The 22,001-nt window shown below is 35.8% G+C and overlaps 2 protein-coding genes across 3 annotated transcripts in view; one reads left to right on the plus strand and one right to left on the minus strand.

The window, feature by feature from the left end:
* Positions 1-22,001, plus strand: part of LOC122059686 (protein RETICULATA-RELATED 5, chloroplastic-like) — an 81,428-nt gene that overhangs the window by 51,516 nt on the left and 7,911 nt on the right. The window lies entirely within an intron of this gene.
* Positions 11,459-17,295, minus strand: LOC122059688 (mitogen-activated protein kinase homolog NTF3-like). 2 transcript variants are annotated; one of them, XM_042622657.1, is made up of 3 exons: positions 16,611-17,295; positions 15,758-16,194; positions 11,459-12,440 (listed from the first exon to the last, which is right to left on the minus strand). In XM_042622657.1, exons 2-3 carry the CDS (start codon positions 16,178-16,180, stop codon positions 11,757-11,759), a joined length of 1,107 nt encoding a protein of 368 aa, XP_042478591.1. In that variant the 5' UTR covers positions 16,181-16,194; positions 16,611-17,295; the 3' UTR covers positions 11,459-11,756. The 2 variants fall into 2 exon arrangements, with proteins under 2 accessions (XP_042478591.1, XP_042478590.1); XM_042622656.1 differs by having other exon boundaries at positions 15,758-16,184; positions 16,611-17,294.

Raw genomic sequence — 22,001 nt, forward strand, 5'->3', positions numbered from 1 at the left:
AATAAATGTGGGGCCGATATATCGGCTGATCCGGTCTGATCAACTCTGACCGGTTGAATCCGATCACGATTCCCCTCACCCACTTTCATTTGACTCTATTGATTCTATATGGAAAAAACCTTAGATACTTAAAATATACTAATTTCAAAAATCATTCAAGACCCTTTTTTTGTTATTCAAGGTGTTCGAATTTAGACGCACCTCAACTAATACTCGGGAAGACTAGTGTAACAACCCTAATTCACCCTAACCATATGGACAACCCATGAATGTATATAGTATAGAGAGAGACTCTCATCAATGCAAAAGATTTTAAATTCAAAATCAAATATTGAATTGTTCCTTAGAACCCTAGAATCAGCTCCTTTAGATCTGATTTAAGGTGTTCAAGGTTTTTTTTTTTTTTCTCCTTTCTTATATTTTGGATTTTTTGTTTCTTAAATTTAATTTAAAAGGCAAAAAAGAGTAGAAATAGAAAAAACAAGTGGCAAGGAAAAAGACAGGCTGTTGTTGCTTTCAACTTTATAAGTGAAAGAAAAAAAGTACAAATGCATGTGGTAATGTGGTAATGTGTTTCACATTTGATGACGTGTATTTTAATCTCCCTTTCTTTCACCCTTTTATATATATATATATATATATATTTTTTTTTCTTTTATTTAATTACTTTTTCTCCTTTTAAACATGGTTGACCATTAAGTCAATATTTTTTCACTTATATCTGTTGATTTTTTAACAAATAAGAGCACATAATGCCTGCACCACTAATGAAGAAAGTCGTCAGGATGATTTGAGATCAAAAAATAATTTTTTTATCAAAATAATTTATTTTTTATTTCTGTCACTGTCATATTGATTTAGATGATATGATAAAAATATTTTAAAGTCATACAAAAATCTGATTTTGATTGGATGAGTCGCTAGAAAAAAAAAAGCATGAAACGTGGTCAAAAGTTATGAAGTCTCATCTAGGTTTAATGATTAGTTTAGGTCTGAGTTTTCAGTGATTCGGTGTTTTTACTCTAATCATGTGAAACTCACCAAGTTTGGTTTTTTTTTTCTTTTTTTATTGAGTCATATACTATTCACGCACTATGAGTTTAGTCCACAATTAAATAAAATCCTGGAATTTTTGTTCATTGTCTTCAATATTAGCTCTTTTTTTTTTTCTTTATATTTATAAAATAATTATAGCTTTAATCTCTCCTCACTTGGAAAACGAGAAAAAAAGAAAAATATGATAGTGATCTATAGTTGATCATGGCCATGATGTGTTGTTTTCCACAGAGAACATTTGAGCCTTCTCTTTCAAAGCAAAACTCCCGAATAAAGTTTAAATGGTTGGTTTAAAGTCTATAGGTGAAGCAAGGGATAAAAAAACCAATTGTTGCTTTCTGTCCTTGTGCAAAGCTTCCCTTCCTTTGCTAACTTAGACTCCGAAACTTGGGCAAGACTCTGCTAATGTTAAAAAAAAAAAAAAATGATTTTCCCAAGACACCAACTTTTGAAAAGGATAGTTGAGTCCAAAAACTTGGTTTTTCAACTATGTTGATAGTTTACAACATTGACTGCCACGCGCATGACATACGTAGTTAAAGGGTGTCAATCCAACGGTCTTGGTTAGCCAATTGGGTTTAATCTGTCCCTATCAATTTAAGGTTTTGCATATGACTTAGTTAATCAGTCCTCATAATTCAATACATGTTTAAACTCGATCAGATGGTTACTGGTCCATAGTTGGGCTCATGTTAATCAGGCTATAATTAAGCTATAATCGGGCAATACACGGGATACTCAAGCTATCATCGGGCCATAAATGAGATACTCAAGTTATCATCGGGCCATAAATGAGATACTCAAGCTATAATCGGTCCATAAATGGGATGCTCAAGCTATAATCAGGCCATAGACAGGACATAAAAAGTTACTTACGATGCCGATCAGTTTCAATCAAGTGCCTGTTAGGCTACAATTAAACTCCTAGAATAAATAATCAATCTAGGCCGAACATTGGGCCGTTTACTAATCAGTTGTTTTTATTTTGAGCTTTAATCAGTTGAAACATATCAGGCCTATCAGTGCAGGCCAGCTTTTGAAACCTCTATTAATGCATGTTAGATTTTGAGTTTCTAATCAAAATTAGAAGAAAAAAATTTTCCATTAGTTTCAAGTGATGAGACTTCTAAAATAGTATCATAATGTTTCAAACTTTACATAACAAGGGGCAGAAGGAATAATCATTCCCTTCAAAAAAATTTCAAACCAACATTCAAATTAATCATGTGAATCCTTTTTACATGAATCGTGAGACAATCCCTCTCATATACTTATTATATTTATGTGGGAGATGCCAATACTAATGGGTGACATATAAAATATTTTCTATGCATCTCCATTTATAGTATATATAGACGCCAAATCTTGATTGATTGTGCTAAACTTTAAAATATATAATCTGATTTTTCCATATACTGATGTGGTGGTTTCAAGATTTTTTGAATTATTCAATCATGTGTGAAATGGTTTGAACAAGAAGGACCATTCCAAAACATTGGAAAAAAAAAACCCTGCATACCACCAAATTCTAGGCATATAGAAGACATATGGATGAAATGCCTAATGTAAGGAGCCCATCAAATTAGAGATCTGTAGCTTCAAATTTCTGGATCAGTTTGATGTTGTAGCTAAGCTATATATGCACTCTCGTTTGTAATGATTTTAAATGCTTTTGATAGGTTGGCATGAGTTAGATATAATAATAATAATAATAATAATAATAAATAAATAAATAAATAATTTAGATAACTGTCAAATTGAATTGTTTTATGGTGTAACAGTGGTGTTTGGTGTGCATCCAATGGTAAAAAACATTTAGGCATAGAGTTCAAGACGGTCACATGCAGTCCAAGGCATTTCTAGACATTGGACACATGCCAAACACACTGTTGCTCCACAGAGGATCCAAGTCCTAATCTCCGTCCACCCCTTCTCTCTTCCTTATTTAGTCTCACAAGTTTCCCATTATTTTTATTTTTTGGGTAAAAAGTTTCCAACTTGGTTATCTTGTAAGGTGAAGTAAAAAAATGTGTGTAAGAAAAGGGAAGGAATAGTCAAGTTGATTATGCACTGAATTTCCCCCCTTTAGTTTAGGAAGGTTAACTACCCAAGAAAACCCGACCCAATGCCATTCGGAAGCCCAAAATGACCCTATCTTTGGTCACGTCAGAGTCTCAAACATGAGGAAAAGTTTTCACATGACGTTAGTGTAACAAAGAATCTACACATCACACCAATGAGAGTATGAAGAATTGCATCATCTATACAGGATCCATGAAGGGCCCACATGGCAAAAATAGGAGAGAGAGAGCTAGTGAGTGAATGTGTGGATACATATGTCAGTGTAGTTCCCCACTAATTATTATTATGTGAGGGGGCATATTAAAATCTGCACAATAGAGTAGCAGAGGGAATAACTTACAACCCAATGGTTAGATTCTTTTCACCTACCCACAGAAAAACTTTCACCTTTCAAGACTGATGGAAATAAAATGTTGCTATTCTCCCAATGTTATAATGGGAGAACACATTCAATTTTACAATAAAACTGTTACCTCCAATTTTTTCTTTATTTTTTCTCATTTTCTCCAAAGAGGAATTGTCAAAATCTTTTAAAAATAATTTTTCATTGTTAAAAGTTACATATTTTTCGAATAAACGCATAAAATAACAAAATTTACTGTCATTGAAAAGAAAAAATGCCTTATATTAAAAAGGTGAAAAGATAAAATTACGATTTTTTTTTTCTGCCAACTTCGATTACAAAATTTATTTTTTTTTCCTATTCTAAAATATTGATAAAGAATAATATGGTGGTTTCTCTTGCCATGCGCATGCTTGAAGTTAATGGTATGACATGAATCTAATTTCTCCGGATAATGTCATAAATCTACACGTCATAAAAATTAATACAACACAAGAAGCTTTGGTAGTTTTTGATATGAAGAGATGGATCAATTAATACGACAGTGACACAAAGCTTTGGTAGTTTGATGATATAAAGAGATGGAATCGTGTTGGGTTGAAATACCTTAAAGAAGGTTAGGTCGAATTGTTTCCATAACCAATGCCAATATAGAAAGGAACAAATAGAATGATATTGTCAAATTAAACAGGTAAAGTTGGAGTACTTCCAACCGAAATACTATGATTGCTTGATAAATATATTTGAAATATGTCATATAAATAAAGGTAATTTACAGCGTCACCCTTTGGAGAATACCACAATTATAAGATCATCCCCTCTGTTTCATCAAATTAAACTCAGACCTTCTACTGTTAGTCACCGTTAAGGAATATACCTCTTATGCTAATATCAGCTATTATATTTTATTTTAAATACCAAAATGCCCTTACTAAATGTGAAATACCTAAAATGCCCGTGTAATAAATCCCACACCCAAATAGATTTGGATCGTTCAGAGATCAGGGTGGCGGCGGCATCGGCGACCAGCAGGAAGTCACGGCAACCAGCAACAACTCTTTGCCATTAGAGCCAATGACTTTCTCGGCACCCATGGCTTCCTGTCTCATCAACGCCGCACGAGAGCTGTCGTGCCGAGACAGTCAAGCAACGACGCAGCTCAAGCTCATATCAATGGTTATAATCTTCCTCACCAGCGTCATCGGCATCTCTTCACCGTTCCTACATGCTCGTCTCTTTTAAGGCAAACCCATCTACGAAAAGCACTTTTAGTAAAACAAGATTTGGGTTTCACTATTCTACTGTGTAGCCCTCGCTCCTGAACGCGGACCATCCCGTCAAGTACATCCAATGCCACGTCTCCATTGCCGCTGCTGCTGCCGATCCTTTTGATGCCATAACTGATGTATTAAATAATGGTATTTGGAGATAAATGATCTAATCTCTCTCTCTTTAAACCGTGTTTGAAAGAGGAAGTATTAAAGGTGGTAGTCATGCTGTGCTCAGTCTTGAAGTTGGGTTTGTTGGCTCCCTTTTCTATAATTCGTCTCTGGTTATGGCATTGGTCGTGTTTTGGTGAACAATGCCCATAGTACAGAGGTTTGGAAGTTGAAGACTGGGAACAAAATCACGATATATGTTAAAGTGTATCCAGACTCCAGAGAGTTCAATGGCAGAGAGTCGTGCCGCATTTGGCTCTCTGCTTCGTTGTGGTTTGGAAACCAAGTGGGAGAGAGAAATTGGATTAAAATGAGTTTTAGTGAAAATGGTATAATGGTCATTTTACCTCTTAACTTAACAGTGACTAATGGTAAGGGGTATGAGTCTAATTTGGTGAAATAGAAGGGATGTTCTTATAATAGTGGCATTCTCTAGGGGTTGGCGTTGTAAATTACCCTATAAATAACACAGTTGGTGAGCTGTGGTGACTACAAAGTGCATGTTCATTTGAATATTAGTTACATTCTCTCTATTAAAAAAAAATGTCATAAATTAAGTTTGATTTTCTATGTCAACCATATAGTTAATCATGTATTTATAGGAATATCCCTTGACGAAGACTTCGATACTTTGAAATTTAATATATTACAAAGTTTGAAGCCTATCCATTTTATGAATAGGTAGACTCACCCAAAGTCTTGTGTTCACATGTAAAAATCATTACTTACATTCTACCCAAATAATAAACCAACCCTAATTGAGTTTGTGCACAAAGTGGTAGCATAGAGGTTTGAAAATTGAGGACTATGAGAGTCCACGGTAGTGGTGGGTGTACTATAGCTGTTATGGATGTAAATGAGGATGCATGCTTATACATGGGAAGGTATTAAATTGAATTAGACTTTGAAGCTTGACAGTTCATTAGTCCAAGGAATGTATTATCTATCCAATGGTCAAAATTTTCACATCATCATTGAAAATTGCGAGCCGGATGGGCGACGAAGATCTTGTGTGTATCAACGAAGAGTTTCTAGGGTTGAAAACATGAGCAATCAATTTCTCAACTATTCCATGTGGAAAAAGGAGATGGGACCATTTTGAAGAAAATTAGAGGTAGTGATGGGAAAAACTAACATAAGAAATAGTTCCTTTGTGAGCATTGAAAAGGGGTGGGTTCCCTAAACTAATAGATGCGGAGGGTATCTCTACACCAACACCTCAATACTTCCTACATGGTACATTGAATAAGATCACAATTTTCTGTTTAAGAAAAATAGTTAAAATTTTGTGGATAGATTGACCCAACAGTTTCCTATTCTAATGTCAAGTTTCAAACAAATAAAGTGTGCCAAGTGAAAAAATTAAGTATTGAAGAAAAATTATAGACTAACATTTAAAAATTTTGCGTTTGAAGTAGAGAGTATAATTGAAAGGAAAATGAAGCACGTGTTGCCCTTGTATAGATACTTTTATAACCTTATCACACAATAAACAGTAGGGCCCACACTGACACACACACACACTCTTTCTATTTTGACCATATGAGTCCCCACATGGATGATACCATTATTTAGCCTCTCTTGATGTAACGTATAGATTTCTTCTTACATTATTCTTAGTGGAAAAATTTCCCCATAATTGAATTCAGGCTTGAAATTTTATGCATGCCCAATATTTATTTATTTATTTATTTTTTTTTTTGTGAAAATGCATGACCAGTTCACAGTTCACATCATCAATTAAATTGAAGTTACCACATCACTTTTCATGTGGCAATTTTTTTTTTTTTTTTTTGTGTTGCTTTACAGATTCCCTATGTGCTTGTTGGTGTAGAAAAATGTTTAATGAGGAACTGACAATATCATCTCATATATAAAAATGAGAGAGAGAGAGAGAGAGAGAGAGCAGGAAGAGTGGGGATTCTAACTTAAAATACAAAAGATGTGGAGGATGGAAAAAAACGGAGGGGAGACATTCTTCTTCTTTTGCGGAGTTGTGTTCTGAAACATAGTTTTGTGGTGTGATTTGAGGGTGGAATGGATGGGTAGAAGAAGGGTTTGTTGTTAACTTGTTATCGACTTATCGTTATTCCACAATAGGGCACTGCAACAAAGTCATATATCATCATGTGTGCCTTTATATTATTGAGTTGCGCAGTAGAAAGCACGGGACTGCCGACTGAGTGGGAGTGGGACTGACAACAGACTCGTGGCTTTGTACTTTGGAAGCAGAGAAATATATATAAAAAAGTGGTAACGTGTCGGTGCTCAGCAGCTCAGATGAAAATATAGCTTTTTTTAAAAAGTCAGATGAAAATATAGCAGGTAAGATTATTCCCGGAAATGGTTGGCTCTCAGGTTTACGGGAATATTCCTTGTCAGTATAGTTTTTTTTTTTCTTTTTTATCCATTTGTGAGTACCTACGATAAGACGCGAAAAGTTGCTCATGCAAAATTTGATTCAAAGTTTTATTGGGCGAGTGGTAGCATGACGTACGTATTATAATATTGTTTTTATTTTTTTTTAATATTAATTATTCATTTAAGTTTAGATTAATCTAAATAATTTATTAATATTTTATACTGTAAATGATTCCTAGTTTTTAGGGTGGAGAGATGATGGATATGGTTACTTAACTTATCTAATATTTTTTTATATAAATAAATAAATAATTAATTAAAATCTAATATAAACGGATTCCTCTTTCAATTTTGTTGGGAAATCTCAATTCTCTCTCTTTCTCTCTCTCTCTCTTTGTTTTTCTTCAACGTTGTTCATTCTTTCTACAACCGCTATCATCATCATCTCTTTCTCTCACACACAAAATAGGATGAGATAAGAAAAAAATCAACATAACTATTTTCAGGCACTAAGCATATGAGAGACTTGGCCACACATATCCAAATACCATGTTTACATATTAATCATCAGGGAAGGGATTTGGACAGTAAAATTTGCATGTATGGCAAAAGACAAATTTGAATTTATAAAATAAACAAAGCTGTTGAATATTTAGGATTTTATTATTACTTATTGGGTAGATATTATTAACCTATGAGAATTTACCATGTATGCAAATCTTCACTGAAATTGGTAAACAAAACTTCAACTAGACTGGAGAACGGTGAAAAAGGAAGAAGAAATAAGGAACAACCTTGAAAAATAAGCAATGAGAGAGAGAAAGAGATGATTGAGATTTCTAAGCGGAATGAAAGAAGGAGTCCACTTATATTGGGATTTTATTATTTATTTATTTAAATATTAATAATATTAGTTACAACTCTGTTAGCAGGATTAACATATTTAACACGGATTGAAATCCTCTACAGCGTCTGAACTTGGCGGAGGTTGGCGGAGCCTGATTGCGATGCCGACACTTGGCATATGCCGCGTGTATGATGGATCAGGTCTAAATGAAAACTCGATCGGGTCGACCAAAACCCCAAAACGGTAATGGTCTTCGATCCTTCTTTTCTTCTTCTTCTTCTTCTTCATCACTTCTCTCTTCTGGTCGTACAAAGCGAATACTCTTCCATATCTTCTCCTTCTGCTGATCGAACCTTCCTTTCTCTCGTCTTCTTCCTCTCCCTCCTTACCCTCTTTTGTTAAACCCCCAAAAATTAGGGTAGAAAAATCTCTCCTCTGTGCTGCCCATTTATTAATCAAAAATTGATCATCATCTGTTCCTGGCAAAGAGGCATGGTACAAAAACTCGCACAAATGCACTTGTGTTTGGTAATGGCAATTATTATATCTCAATCTCATATTCTACTGGAGGTGAGATCTGTAGACTTTGCAACAACTCAAATTCTAGACTGAATTAGTTCCCATTTCAAGGCAAAACTCTGTCATGGGAAAGGATAATGACCAAGAACTAAAGTAGGCCTGGGGTCATTTACTTTACAAAACTGAGATCTCTACAGAAAATTGAAAACCTTAAATAAATATTATCTTGCATAAACCACATCATGCAGATTTTGAGAGAACTGAGATCCTTACCTAACAGAAGACGGTAAGGAGGGAGAAGAAGAAGAAGAGGGGAACAGAGATTTTTCGGCCCTCGGTTTTGGGGGTTTTCCTTATCTCGAACAGAGTAATGAAGGATCGACCATAGGAAGACAAGAGGAAACAGAGGGATCGATCAGCAGAAGGAGAAGATATGGGAGTGTTTATTTCGTGCGACCAGAATAGAGAAATGAGGGGGCAGAAGAAAGAAGAAGAGTGAAGGATCGAAGACCATTACCGTTTTGGGTTTTTGGTCGACCCGGTCGAGTTATCAAAATTTTCATTTAGACCAGTTAAGTGAATGATCCACCATACACTTGGCCGACGCCATGTGTCGGCATGGCAAGTAGGCTCCGCCAGCCTCCGCCAAGTTCAGACGTTGTAGAGGATTTCGATCCATTTAACACGTATCAATCATATCACTTACGTGAACATTTACCGAGCTCTGAACGTTCCGCATTCCTATTTTTCTATATGTACCGCGACCATTTTGCCTTAATAAAATTATCATAGCATCTTTTGTAATTTTAGCTACTTTTATCAATTCATTTTACTTACCCAGGTTCGTACTATCAAGTGACGAATTCAATAGGATTAGATTGATGGTTATTATCAGTTTAAGAATAACATGTCATTATCTCTTTAGAAGAAAAGACGGAGTTGAAACAAAGTGACTAGATAATCGATCAAGTTGAGTTCAACTATAGTGTGGAGGTGATCCATCGAATTGATAATATAGAAGGCACTCATTTGGATTTTCCAGAGAAAATGTCTAAGTAGAATGATGACGGTGGTCTTATTATCTTTAGTAACCTTATCCATTTAGTCATGAGAAGTTTTTTGTGGCAGAGTCGTTGCATTACAAGTGCCCCGTACTATCTTCACTCCCGCGATTGGGATGCTTATCTCTTCCAGCATATTTTTATTAATTGCACAAGCTTTAATTTCTATATTTCATGAATTGTGTTGCAAGGTTTGTCTTGCTTGATTTAAGAACTTCTCCTCATTTCCAAAGAACGGTGCAGCGGTTACCTTCCTCTCTTTGTGTTTTTTTTATCCCTTAATACATACAAATTATCAGTAAAAAAATGCCAAGAAAATGCTGAAAGTAATGATGAGTTTTATATGCTTTTCTCTTTCCTTTTTTTTTTTTTTTTTTTTTTTTTTTTTTCTTATCTAATGTAGCGGAAATTAAGTTTCATTTATTTCCGTATGACCTCCTCTTTATGATTGTAATTGGTAAATGAAGACAATGATATGAATTGCAGACCTAAAAAACACTCAGGATACATGTAGATTATCAGCACACGATTCTTCTAGAAAATAGGAAAAATAAGAATTTTTTTCTTTTACCAACCTTGTTACAACCATAGTTAGCAAATTCGGATTCGGGAATTATTCGGACGGAGAATTATTCGGAATAATTCGGACGATTAATTTAAGGATTCGGTCAAAAAAGCGGTCAAAAAGTCTTATTGGGGGTTTTTTTTTTTTTAATTGTTTTTTTATTTTTTATTTTTGGTTTTTTTTTTAAATAATGTTTAAATGGACCGAATAATTCGGTTTAATTCGGATTCGGTCCGAATTATTCGCGATTTATATTCATTTTGGAAAAAGTCGCGAATTTTAAAGAATTTTATTTTTAATTCAGATTCGGTCGAATTTTTGATAAAATTCAAAAAAATTCGGTTCGGCCGAATAATTAGCGAATTATTCGGCCGAATTGATAACTATGGTCCCTACCATGAGTTTCTTCTACAAGCTAGTCGAATTCTTGACCTGTTTCAATATATTTTGGTACCAATTCGAATGGAAATTTTTCTAAGATTTGTGACCCGATGGATCGACAACTTAGAGGGGTATATAATGTACTATCGTCTTATTGAGTAAGTCATCATAATTTAGGGGTTTTTTTTCAGATAGGGTTTCAGGACGAGTTTTCTTGCCGCTATTTGGGTGTAATCTCTCTTCTACATAGTGAAACATCTTCTTTTTCGCCCACGGACGTAGCACACCAGTGTGTTAACCTCGTTAAATCTCTTTATTGTGCGGATCTGTTGACTGATTATTTTCGTATTTATTGGTGTTTGCTCTAACATTAAACATAGTTTTAATGCTAATATATATATATATATATATATTTATTTATTTATTTATAGAGAGCGAGAGAGAGAGAGAGAGAGAGAGAGAGAGAGAGATTGAACACTTTTATTAGTACCTGACGAGAAAAAATAAAGAAGAAAAAAGTTGTTACGCTTGAGTAAAAAAAGAAGGCAAGCTGAGTTAATTACTGATTTTCGGAGAAGGGGGGAAGTACGGTAATGAAGCCGTGTCAACATTGAAGTTTTCCTCTTAACAGGAAGCAGCTTCAAAGGAGATAAGCTCCATCCTTAGACAAAGGTACTACACAATTCTAGATCTGCAAATTAGAGATTAGTAAACAACCACTAAGCGACGGCGGAAAAAAAAAAATCCATGCATGTAGAGGTACTCAGGCACCAACTTAAGCAGAGACTGAAAACATTCATTCCATTCCACAAGACACAGGTAGACTTCATAACTTTTTACCATCGGAATACAGATATATCAGCGTGAATGTACAAAGAGACCAAAGTATCCATAACTCGTACAACAGCACACTTAATGTACAACTTAAAAGAGGCCACCCACCATACAGAGCAGCTTGAACTGAAACAATTCTTAAAATTAACTGAACTCTTACTAATCTCATGCAGTAACAGTGCAAACCTCTAATGCATGCATCTTCAAGAAAATAAAATGGAAGAAGAAAGAAGTTGCTTCTCAGACCTTTCCACAGAATGGTGGGTTCCTAGGCATTGGATGAAGCTGCTTCAGGATGGTAGTGAAGCATTTCTTTCCACATCATCTCCCTTATCATTTCCTCACTCAAGTCCTCATCTATGTCAAGGTCGATTGGGACCTGGGCAGGAGGGTTGCATTTTGGGTCATACAGGGGGGACAAGTAAGGATGTTGGAGAGCTTCAGTGACACTAATTCTCTTAGAAGGATCAAAGACTAGCATTCTCTGCAATAGGTCAATTGCCAAAGGATTTGCATTGGGATATAACTGGGAAAAGGGGGTCCCAGGGGAAAATGGGAGCGTCTTGATGTACTTCCTAGCCTTCGAGTTGTCAATGAACTCAAGATCTACTTCACTCTGGCTTCCAAGAACATTGACGATCAGTTTGAGCTGATTGAGGCACTCAGTACCAGGAAAGACAGGTTTTCGGCCGAGAAGCTCAGCAAAAATACATCCCACCGACCAGACATCAATAGAGGTCCCATAATTGTCGCAGCAGAGGAGAAGCTCAGGGGCTCTATACCAACGGGTGACAACATACTCAGTCATGAACTGGCCCTTGCTGCAGCTGATGCGTGCCAGTCCAAAATCACAGATCTTAAGTTCACAGTTCGCATTCACAAGGAGGTTTCCAGGCTTCAGGTCCCGGTGAAGAATGTTTGCTGAGTGGAGATACTTAAGTCCTCGAAGCAACTGCATTCCAGGCATGGAAATAAGTCCAACTTGAACTAGATAATCTCAGATATAGAGTTTATTAGCTGAAAACTTCTATGCATTATAACATCTACAATAAAGTAATGTTGCGATTTGTAATATAAAACAGAAGAAAAGAATAGGGAAAGGTCACATAGTGGGACTGAGCAATCTCTATGGATTTCCAATTAATTGCATAAATTCAGAACTCAGCCAAGTCAACTCGAACCGAACTTCCAGTATGCCAACACACTAACACGAACTAATCAGTTGCAGCTTACGAAAGTGTGAATGACAGCCCTCATTGCTTCACCATTCTATGTACACAAATGTACAACTTTTCCTACATTTTAAATTGGTCTAGTCACAAGTATGACTCAAAACATACTCCTTTAAGTATTGATATCACGAAGGAAGAAGTGAAAGTCAATTGGTTATTTTGACAGAACATAAGATGAAACTGTTGAGATTGAGTCAGGAGTCGGGGTTTTGTCCCGATCTTTTCAAGTTAGATTAGGTTACTTTATTATTATATGGTTTCCTAATTAGAGTAGATTTCCTATTCAGACTACAACTGTAATTTGTTACACTAGTTATAAATAAAGGAAGTTCCCACGATAGACTTACAGTTTGAATCTATCATGGGTCCAGCAATCTCTTCTTCTTTCTCTATTGGTCCTGGTTTGACAACTCTTTGATTTGTTACATGATATCAGAGCCATGAGGAAGAAGACAAGAGAAAAAAAAAATAGAGTGGTTTTTCCCTTCGATTTATTTTTCTTCTAGTTTTTTATATATACATTAAAAAAAAATATATATATATATATATATTTTTTTTTTTTTTTTGGTATTATTTACTACTACTGCTACTGGTGTTCTTGTTGAAGGCCCCTGGTTGGTAAGCTTTCGTAACCATGTTGGAAGAATAAGTTGCATTTAGGCATCCTTAAAATAAGTAAAATTTATTGCCACCATAAATACTTCAGTGGAGCAGAAAAGAAAATACAACGTAGCAACATAGTATCACAACGTACATCATGCAATTATGCAATACCTGAAGCAATTTAAAGACATTCTTGCAATGGTTCTATGAGGAGCTACTATTCCTTGATTCAGTATATTAATAATTAAGCTCATAAAGCTGTGTTAACAAATACTACAGCCAACCTAATTTGTTTTTCAGTATACCGAGAAAGAGATATTGAACTTAAACCAATTTCTAGACAATAGTAAAACTGACTAACCTGCTAATACCAGGGGAATGGTTTGGCCATTTTCAACCCATCAATCTGATTAATAAATGATCTGCATTCTGGATGGGGGAATTACGGGATATGCTCAGCAAAAGCAGGCAAACCAAAGCCAGGATCTCATTGAGCAACCAAATGGTCCAACACTCGAACCCAAACCCAACACATCCCAACCCTACTCTTCAACCCAATTAGTTGAAGTGATGATTTGAGTTCTTCCTTACCATTATCAGTGATCACCCTGATCCTAACCAATGCAACCCCTTCATAAAATCAAAGGTTCTTAACTGAATAGGCTCATAAAGCTGTGTTTTTCCCAACCTAATTTGTTTTTCAGTATACCGAGAAAGAGATATTGAACTTAAACCAATTTCTAGACAATAGTAAAACTGACTAACCTGCTAATACCAGGGGAATGGTTTGGCCATTTTCAACCCATCAATCTGATTAATAAATGATCATTCTGGATGGGGGAATTATGGGATATGCTCAGCAAAAGCAGGCAAACCAAAGCCAGGATCTCATTGAGCAACCAAATGGTCCAACACTCGAACCCATACCCAACACATCCCAACCCTACTCTTCAACCCAATTAGTTGAAGTGATGATTTGAGTTCTTCCTTACTATTATCAGTGATCACCCTGATCCTAACCAATGCAACCCCTTCATAAAATCAAAGGTTCTTAACTGAATAGGCTGACCAACTTAGAAGTTGAAAGATAGATTGGACATAAAATCAAGAAATATTGTCAGCATGGTCCTTCTATTAGGATTTCACAGAGAAATGAACGTATATGAAAGGCAATTTTCTAAACATCTCCCCCACCGCAAGGCACTCGGCATAAACCAAGGAAATCTTCAGGTCCCACTTTGCTGACAAACCAGGGCTTCTACCAGATTTCCATATTGAATTATCTGATGTTAAGAATTTTGGGATATTAATAAACAGAACCTGGCGAGAAAGTAAACACGAACTGATGATTAACAGAATGAACAACCTTAGATCCTAACAAGGAATTAGCCAGAGAATCTTACTGGAGCCGCTCCAAATTAGTAGGGATAAGACTTGTTAAGTTAAATTAGATTAACTAGATATCGTAATGTGCCAATTGTTTTTACCTCCTTTTTTTCTCTTGATAAAAAGTATTGCATTAGAGGATAAGAAAAAGAAGAATCAGGGGTCCGAAATCCCTTAACTGTAAGAAGCCATCAGAACTAACTGGGTTAAAACACAAACCAGAGAACATTACACAAGCATAAATTACCAGACTCAGAGAAAACATTGACTAATTAGTTTATACTGCACAAACCCTTTCCACAATACCATCAGGCAATTTATGGCTTTCAATTTTTATAGAAGGCACTTAGGATGATAGAAGGTACCCTTATTCCTTGTCCTTGTCCCTTATACAAAAGAAGAAATACGTATTGTGGTAAGAAAGGAGAGTTCTTAATTCTTGTGGACTATGTAGTGAACAATGTACAACCACCCCACCCTGAAAAAGAAAATACAATTCAACCCAACTAAGCCTATCCCAACTAAATGGGGTCGCCTAGATGGATCCTCTTTCTCTAATCAATACTATTCAAAGCCATACTTGTTCTCAGTCCTAGGTTAATCTGAATCATATCATCCCTCCTTACTGGAACATTCAAAGGCCTCTGTCGGACATATCCACGCCACCTCAACGACTTTTTTCTCAACTCATCATGTACCTTTGGCCTTTCTGTTCTTGTATTGTAAACAAGAAGAAGAACAACAACTACTGCCTCAACAACCCCCCCACGCGGGGAAGGTAGTAATGGTTCCAAAAATAATATAAAGAACCGTTGGCGTTTCTATTGACATTGTATGTAAATAAGAAGAAGAAAACTAACAAGAGCTTCTAATCATTGGGGGAAAAAATCCCAGGAAGGACATTCCAAAGATTATAAATGTTGGCTCATGAAAGAAAAGCTCTCAAACAAAGGCAATCCTTATGACCAAAGGAACAGAATGCTATGCTAATTATTTCAATGTAGTAAAGCAAATATCACAATTCCATAGAAAAGTCAAAAAACGATACCTGAAGAAGGAAATATTGGCAGTGGTCATTTGTAAGTGCCTGAGAAGATTTGATAATCTGATGGAGATCTGTATCCATAAGTTCATAAACAAGATAAACATCCCTGAAACTTCTCTTATGGATAGGCATCATAACATCCTTCAAACCAATCACATTCTCATGTTGCAGATGCCGAAGGAGTTTCAGTTCCCGCAGAGTTCTCAGTGCATCAGTGCGATTCTCAAAGGCATTATTTATCTTCTTAATCGCAACCTTCTCATTCGTTTCCCTGTTGATAGAAGAGCACACTATACCATAAGCTCCTCTACCAATGGGCTTAATGGGCACATATTTTGTGTCAATTTCGAACAAGTTTTGCCACATCGAGTAGTAATGTTTCCCTTGGGATCCCATTCCATTAGGTGGCTCAACCAGAGTAGCCATTTCCCTGCAGGTTACTACAATCCATAAAGATCAATCAAAAAGATGAAAAATGCGATTAGGCGACGGCAGCAATTAATTTGGAAATTCAGAGATATCCTTCCTTAGGAAGGAAAGACTATATAAATATTTCTGAGAACACATAAGGGATCAGAATCACCACCCTAAATGGTTCTCATATTCTGCAACCAAGATAATAATGGGACTCAACTCGTCTATAAAAGATCCGGATAAAGCTTTCATCTTATGGGTTACTTAAAAGTGGGAGGAAAAAATTATTGGCAATTGAAGTAATATCCTCATGAAAGTTACCAGAATCACAATATTTGTCTTAAGAGTATGGAACCATTATGACATTAAAGAAGGCGAGGAAAAGTGTTAAGGATAATTATCTGAAACTGATGACTCCAAAAATAAATAAATCCTTACTTACAGCGAGCAAGTAAATCTCTAGATATCCGTCACGAAATCTTCAAATTCTTCTACTTATGCAGTTTTCCTTTCGATAACCCTCCTGCGATTGACATCAATGCTGAAATCCTACATATTCTAACTCTTCCCCGAGTCAAATTACCCTACTTCAGTGATAGAATTGAGTATATATGCTGGATTTTCCTCAAACTCAAAAAGAAAAATAGAAAGGAACAGGGAAGATCAATGAGCTAAAGACTATAAAATTTCCGCAACGAACTCCCAGAGTGGATGAATCTCTTCTTCCCTTGAATTCGAACTCCACAGGCATTATCTCAAATCTCCATATATTCCCTGGGGAAAAAAAATCCTCTTTGACTAAACCCCAATAAGTAGTACTAAATCCAACGGCGATACCTCGAGCTTCACGACCGAATTCACAGCTTTGATTATTGATACGCTTGTTTCAGTGAATTCCCACCAGAATCGTATGAGATCCGAAGCTTGTGTGAACAATTCTCTCGTGTATTCTGGAACGCTGCAGATTTATTCAGATTGCCAACCCTAACGACATCCCTTAATTTCAGTCATGGCTAACGGAGTAAGAGAGACAGACACGAAGGAAAGCGAAGGAGATAGAGATAGAGATAAATAAAAAATATCAGTTTTATATTGTCTCGTTTTGGCTCGGCTTGCTCTGCTCTTTCTCTCTCCTTCCTACGTTTCAAGAGAGAATCTTAAGCTCGTGGTTTCAAGAATTGAGAATTATTCTGCAAAATTTAATTAAAAAAAAAAATGGAAATCGGATCGGTGAACCGATCGATTTGGATTAGAATCGGCGATCCAATTCTAATCCAGATATAGCTAATTCGGATTAAGATCCTTCCTAATTCTTAAATGTACAATTTTTTCTGTGCACGTAATATCTACATATTTTCAAAATCGAACAGCTATAGAAGTTTAAGTCATTTTGGGGGTTAAACTTCTACGACCATTATATAAAGCCAAATTTAGTATTTTTGGAACCGATCTCATTTGGATTACAATCGACACATTATGAACCTTTGATTGAAGTAGGTATTTAAGACCTTAGTGGGGTGGGGTGGGAATTAATCTCTCTTTTGTAGTAGATGCCGAACTTGCTGCTCAATAGACTGACACAGTGCATTTACATGGACCCCTTCCTTTCTTTTGTTGTTAGTGCTTGAATTAAGCCAAAATTCTTTATTAGAAGGACAAACACCAAACTTTTGATATGTGTCCCAATAAGGGTGACATTCATAAATTAAAAAAAAAAAAAAAAAAAAAAAAAAAAAAAACTAAGATCCTACCCTTCTTAGTGAGGGAATGAAGAATCTTTTTTTCTTTTTATGGTTCTATCAAATAAAGAACATTGTACCAAGAATTCAATCATAGTGTCAATTCTTACTAGAAAAATAAAAATTTTGGGAAAATAAAAACTTATATTAGATATGGACTGTGTTTCCTTCATTTCACCCATGATAAAGGGATTCTCTATCTTAACACCATTGAATCATACTCTCAAAAATACAAACAAGTTCATATATAATTGGGAGACTAACATATTTGACCGTTGATTTTCTTCATCCTAAACTTTCTATGTTAGATATAGATCATGCACTCAAATCCCCATGGCTTGAGTAATCGATGTCAAATCATACAGGTTGTATGCCTAGTTTGAATTTCTTTTTTTTTTTTTTTTTGGTAGGAAGTTTGAATTTCCTTTGGATCAGGTAAGAATAAGACTCTTCCATCACCTTAAAAAAAAAATTACTTAATAAATTTTGAGGTTGTGTAAGTGGAAGAGCACTACTGAGTATTTAATATTGAGTAGAGAGAGAGAGAGAGTTGGGTCAACAGATGGAAGCAGAGGACCACCCGCGTAGAATGGTATTATTGTTGCCATGTCTCCGGCCATTCCTAACAGCCTAAGGTTAACCTATCCCTAGTCCTTTGACCACAAAAATGTGTAATATATCTTTGCATGTGATGCACGAAACAGATATAATGTGGCCCTCTCATCAATGTGGGGTAAGATTTGTTTCTTCCATGGATAAAGTGGAGAGCGACACCATGACATGTTTGGTTGCATTAGTAGTTCAAAAGTCCAATTCTAAATCTAAGGGTGTTAATTGACTCGATTTTGATTTAATTTCATTTGAAACAGATTGTTTTATTTTGATTAAAAATTATGAAATGAAAGTTCAATGCTCATTTATATGGTTAGATCACATCATATGCCAATTTAGAAAAGAGAGAAAGTTCTTTGAACTATTGGTATAGGGTACATTAGCATCTCTGTGTATTTCTTTTTTCTTTTCAAATGAAATGACTTCGCTATCCTTTTATGTGCGATACCATTTTATCATATTTCATTGATGCGTTGATCTATGCCAATTGGTTAGAGAACTCTCTTTGAAGAAAATATCTGTTTTGCCTTGATGCAAACTCTCAACTAGAAAAAAGGTATCTTGTGTTGGTCATGTGTGAGATCTGCGGGTTTAATTCTTTATTTTTTGTTTTTCCTGAGCTTACCCCATAACCACCTTCCAGCCATTATTAACAAAAAAAAAAAACCACAGACCTTCTTCCTACCCAACCTCTCAAAGTGATGGCATGATTTGATCCTATGATGTGGTGAGTCTAGTGACAACGAACCACTTCTCTCACCAACTGTTAGGCGTGTCAATCAATCAGATTAATTGGTCCAGCTTTGGTTGCACTGAATTAGTCTTCGGTCTCAATTGGACCAAACCAAAGTCGACCTCGATCAATTTTGATTTCGGTTCAATTTGGTTGGTTAATATATATTTTTTAAACTAATATATTCATCAACAATAGGTCATGTATCCAAGATTCTAATTTTCTTATACATAATCAAAGCAGCAATATGTTTAACTAATATCACACATGTCTGTAATTTAAAGAAAAGAAGTATAAAACCTATTTTTATTGGGTCAGTTCATTTCTTTGTGAGTTTTGGTTTTGGTCATTTTGTTTCTATCAGTTTAGTAAAAACCCGGACCAAAGCTGAACCGATAATCTCAATTTGGTTCCCTCTAAGCTGAACCGGTCAATTTTGACTGATTCGACCGGTTAGGGCTTCTCCACTAATATACAAATCAATAGAAGTATATGTGAAACAGTGAAAGCATCAATAATGGTGAAATTTTCGTCTTTTATATGATGTATGTATCTTGGCGTAAGGACCATGTTGTCTTTTGCGGTTCTTTTTCCCTTTTATTAAAATTAGGAAAAAAGAATGATCCCTGGTTATGTGAACCCTGCATCAGCACGAGGGCCAATGAAATGACACACATGGCATCAATAAGCGTGTCATTCAGTCGGGCCGGGCCTAATCAAGCCTGCCGGTGTGAAATCCCTACACTATGAACCCCCGTTTACTTAAATAGGCTTAGGTTTGGGGGGCATGGTACGGTTTGCAATCGGGCCGATCGGTGTCGGGCTTTAATTGGGCTACCTTAAACGGGCTATGGGCCTATTTAATTTTAAACGGTCCTACCCTAAAATCATTTTTTAAGCGGATTAAACTATTGGCTTTATAATTTAAGCATTTTTCTTAGAATTTAAGAAGATAAGATTCTTAGAAAAAATATTTACAATTTAAGCATTACTCATATTTTGTAATATTAGTGGTAGAATAGATATTTACAATTTAACCATTTTTCTAAAAAGGGTCGGGTCGGGTCGGGTCGGTTTGGCTTAGTGAGTTGATTCTAACGGGCTACTTAAGTGAGTCGGGTCGATCGGGTGCCTGACGAACTACTACACTGCACCATAAACACCAGTCTAATAAACGGGCCGAGCTTAAGCCCGACACTTTTATTAAATGGGCCAAGAGAGGATTAAGCTCTACACTTTTATTAAACGGGTCGATTCAAGTCCAACGTACCGGTGCGGGCTTAGGATTGATACCCCTAGGCATCAACATAGGTGAGTTTTTTGTGTTTCATCTGGGTTGGGGCAACATTTCACCCTTTATATCTAAGTCCATGGGCGTATGACTGTTCATTTCCCTTTAATTTTTTTTTTTTTTAATTCAAGTTTAAGGGCCCATTGGTCATTATATAGTAGATCCACGTAGGGCCAAGTACATATCCACTGAAAAGTCAGTAAGGGCCCAAAACCACACTTATTGAAAATCAAGAAAATTATTACAATCTAAGCACGAATACTATACTTAGCACTGCAAACCGCCCAAGCTAAAACCCATGTGAATGACAAATAATGCCAATCTCATAATTTTGAATAAAAAAAAAATCTCATAAAGTGAAACATAGGCCATAAAATTATTAGATTTGTTTATCCCCATACCTGTGACGACTTTGCCTAATTGGATAAGGATTGAGCCACTGGGGCATTCACGTCTACGTTAGGCAGGTTAGGTAAACAGAGACACAAAGGCACCCAAGCACAAACACAATTGGGCATTCAAGCTAATAGGCATAGTTGGGCACTTGGGCACTGGTGCACAAAGCACTGGGGTCTGGGGCACTGGGGCACTGGGGCACACAGACATGCAAAGTCACACAACATTTTGCTGCTTTCCCATTCTCTCTCTCTCTCTCTCTAAAATGTTTTCTTTCAACTTGGGAAATCATTGTCACCTAATAAAAATAGGGAAAAGTGGAATATTCTCCAAACTAAAACTTTTCAGTCTCAAGCAAAGTTGTTGGATATCACGTGGGATAAAAACGTTAGGAGACGGGTAAGGAGATGACGAGTCAACCACCGTCGGTGCATGAATCATTTTAGTACGGATCACTCCCGCTTCATGAATGGTGTGAGGTGAGATGAAATGGTTACCATCGTGGGAAGAAGATTCGGACTCCACCTACCTTTCCTAGCGAAAGTGAAATCTGAGGGTGGTTAGGGACTTTGGTAACAGTCATTACTCTCTCATGAGTTTAGCTAAAATAATATTTTCGCTGTTAACTTGAATTGAATTATTTATTAAACAGTTATATGAAACCAAAACTGAATAATTTATCAGATATAAAGCAAAGCTTAATAGATAAATGGTTAAAATTGAATCACTTTTATTTTTTTTATTTTTTAAAATTAAAATGAAACTATTTATTAAATGGTTTTTATGGTTCAATTTTAATTTGATTTTGACACCTATAGTGAAATCACATCAAAGCTTTTAGTAACACTCATATTGGTTCTTATCGAATCAATTTCAGAAAAAAAAAAAAAAATACTATTTAACCAGAAAATGCATGTTTTGACACCATCAAAACCAATATGTATTCGTTGATACGATCAATAGAATACTAATACTCAAATCCATGATCATATTACCATCCCTTTTCCGGGTCTTGTGGGAAGTAAGAATATGTTTGGTAACCGAGAAAAGGAAAAAAAAAAA

The sequence above is a fragment of the Macadamia integrifolia genome, chromosome 13 (genome assembly GCF_013358625.1).
Source record: "Macadamia integrifolia cultivar HAES 741 chromosome 13, SCU_Mint_v3, whole genome shotgun sequence".
Classification (NCBI taxonomy): domain Eukaryota; kingdom Viridiplantae; phylum Streptophyta; class Magnoliopsida; order Proteales; family Proteaceae; genus Macadamia; species Macadamia integrifolia.

What these genes read in the sequence shown, in the direction of transcription:
- LOC122059688 (XM_042622657.1), bottom strand. Translation starts at nt 16,180, where the DNA reads ATGGCTACTCTGGTTGAGCCACCTAATGGAATGGGATCCCAAGGGAAA. An exon ending in GCCAATATTTCCTTCTTCAG is followed by an intron (nt 12,441 to 15,757) that starts GTATCGTTTTTT and finishes CCTGGAATGCAG; the next exon opens with TTGCTTCGAGGACTTAAGTA.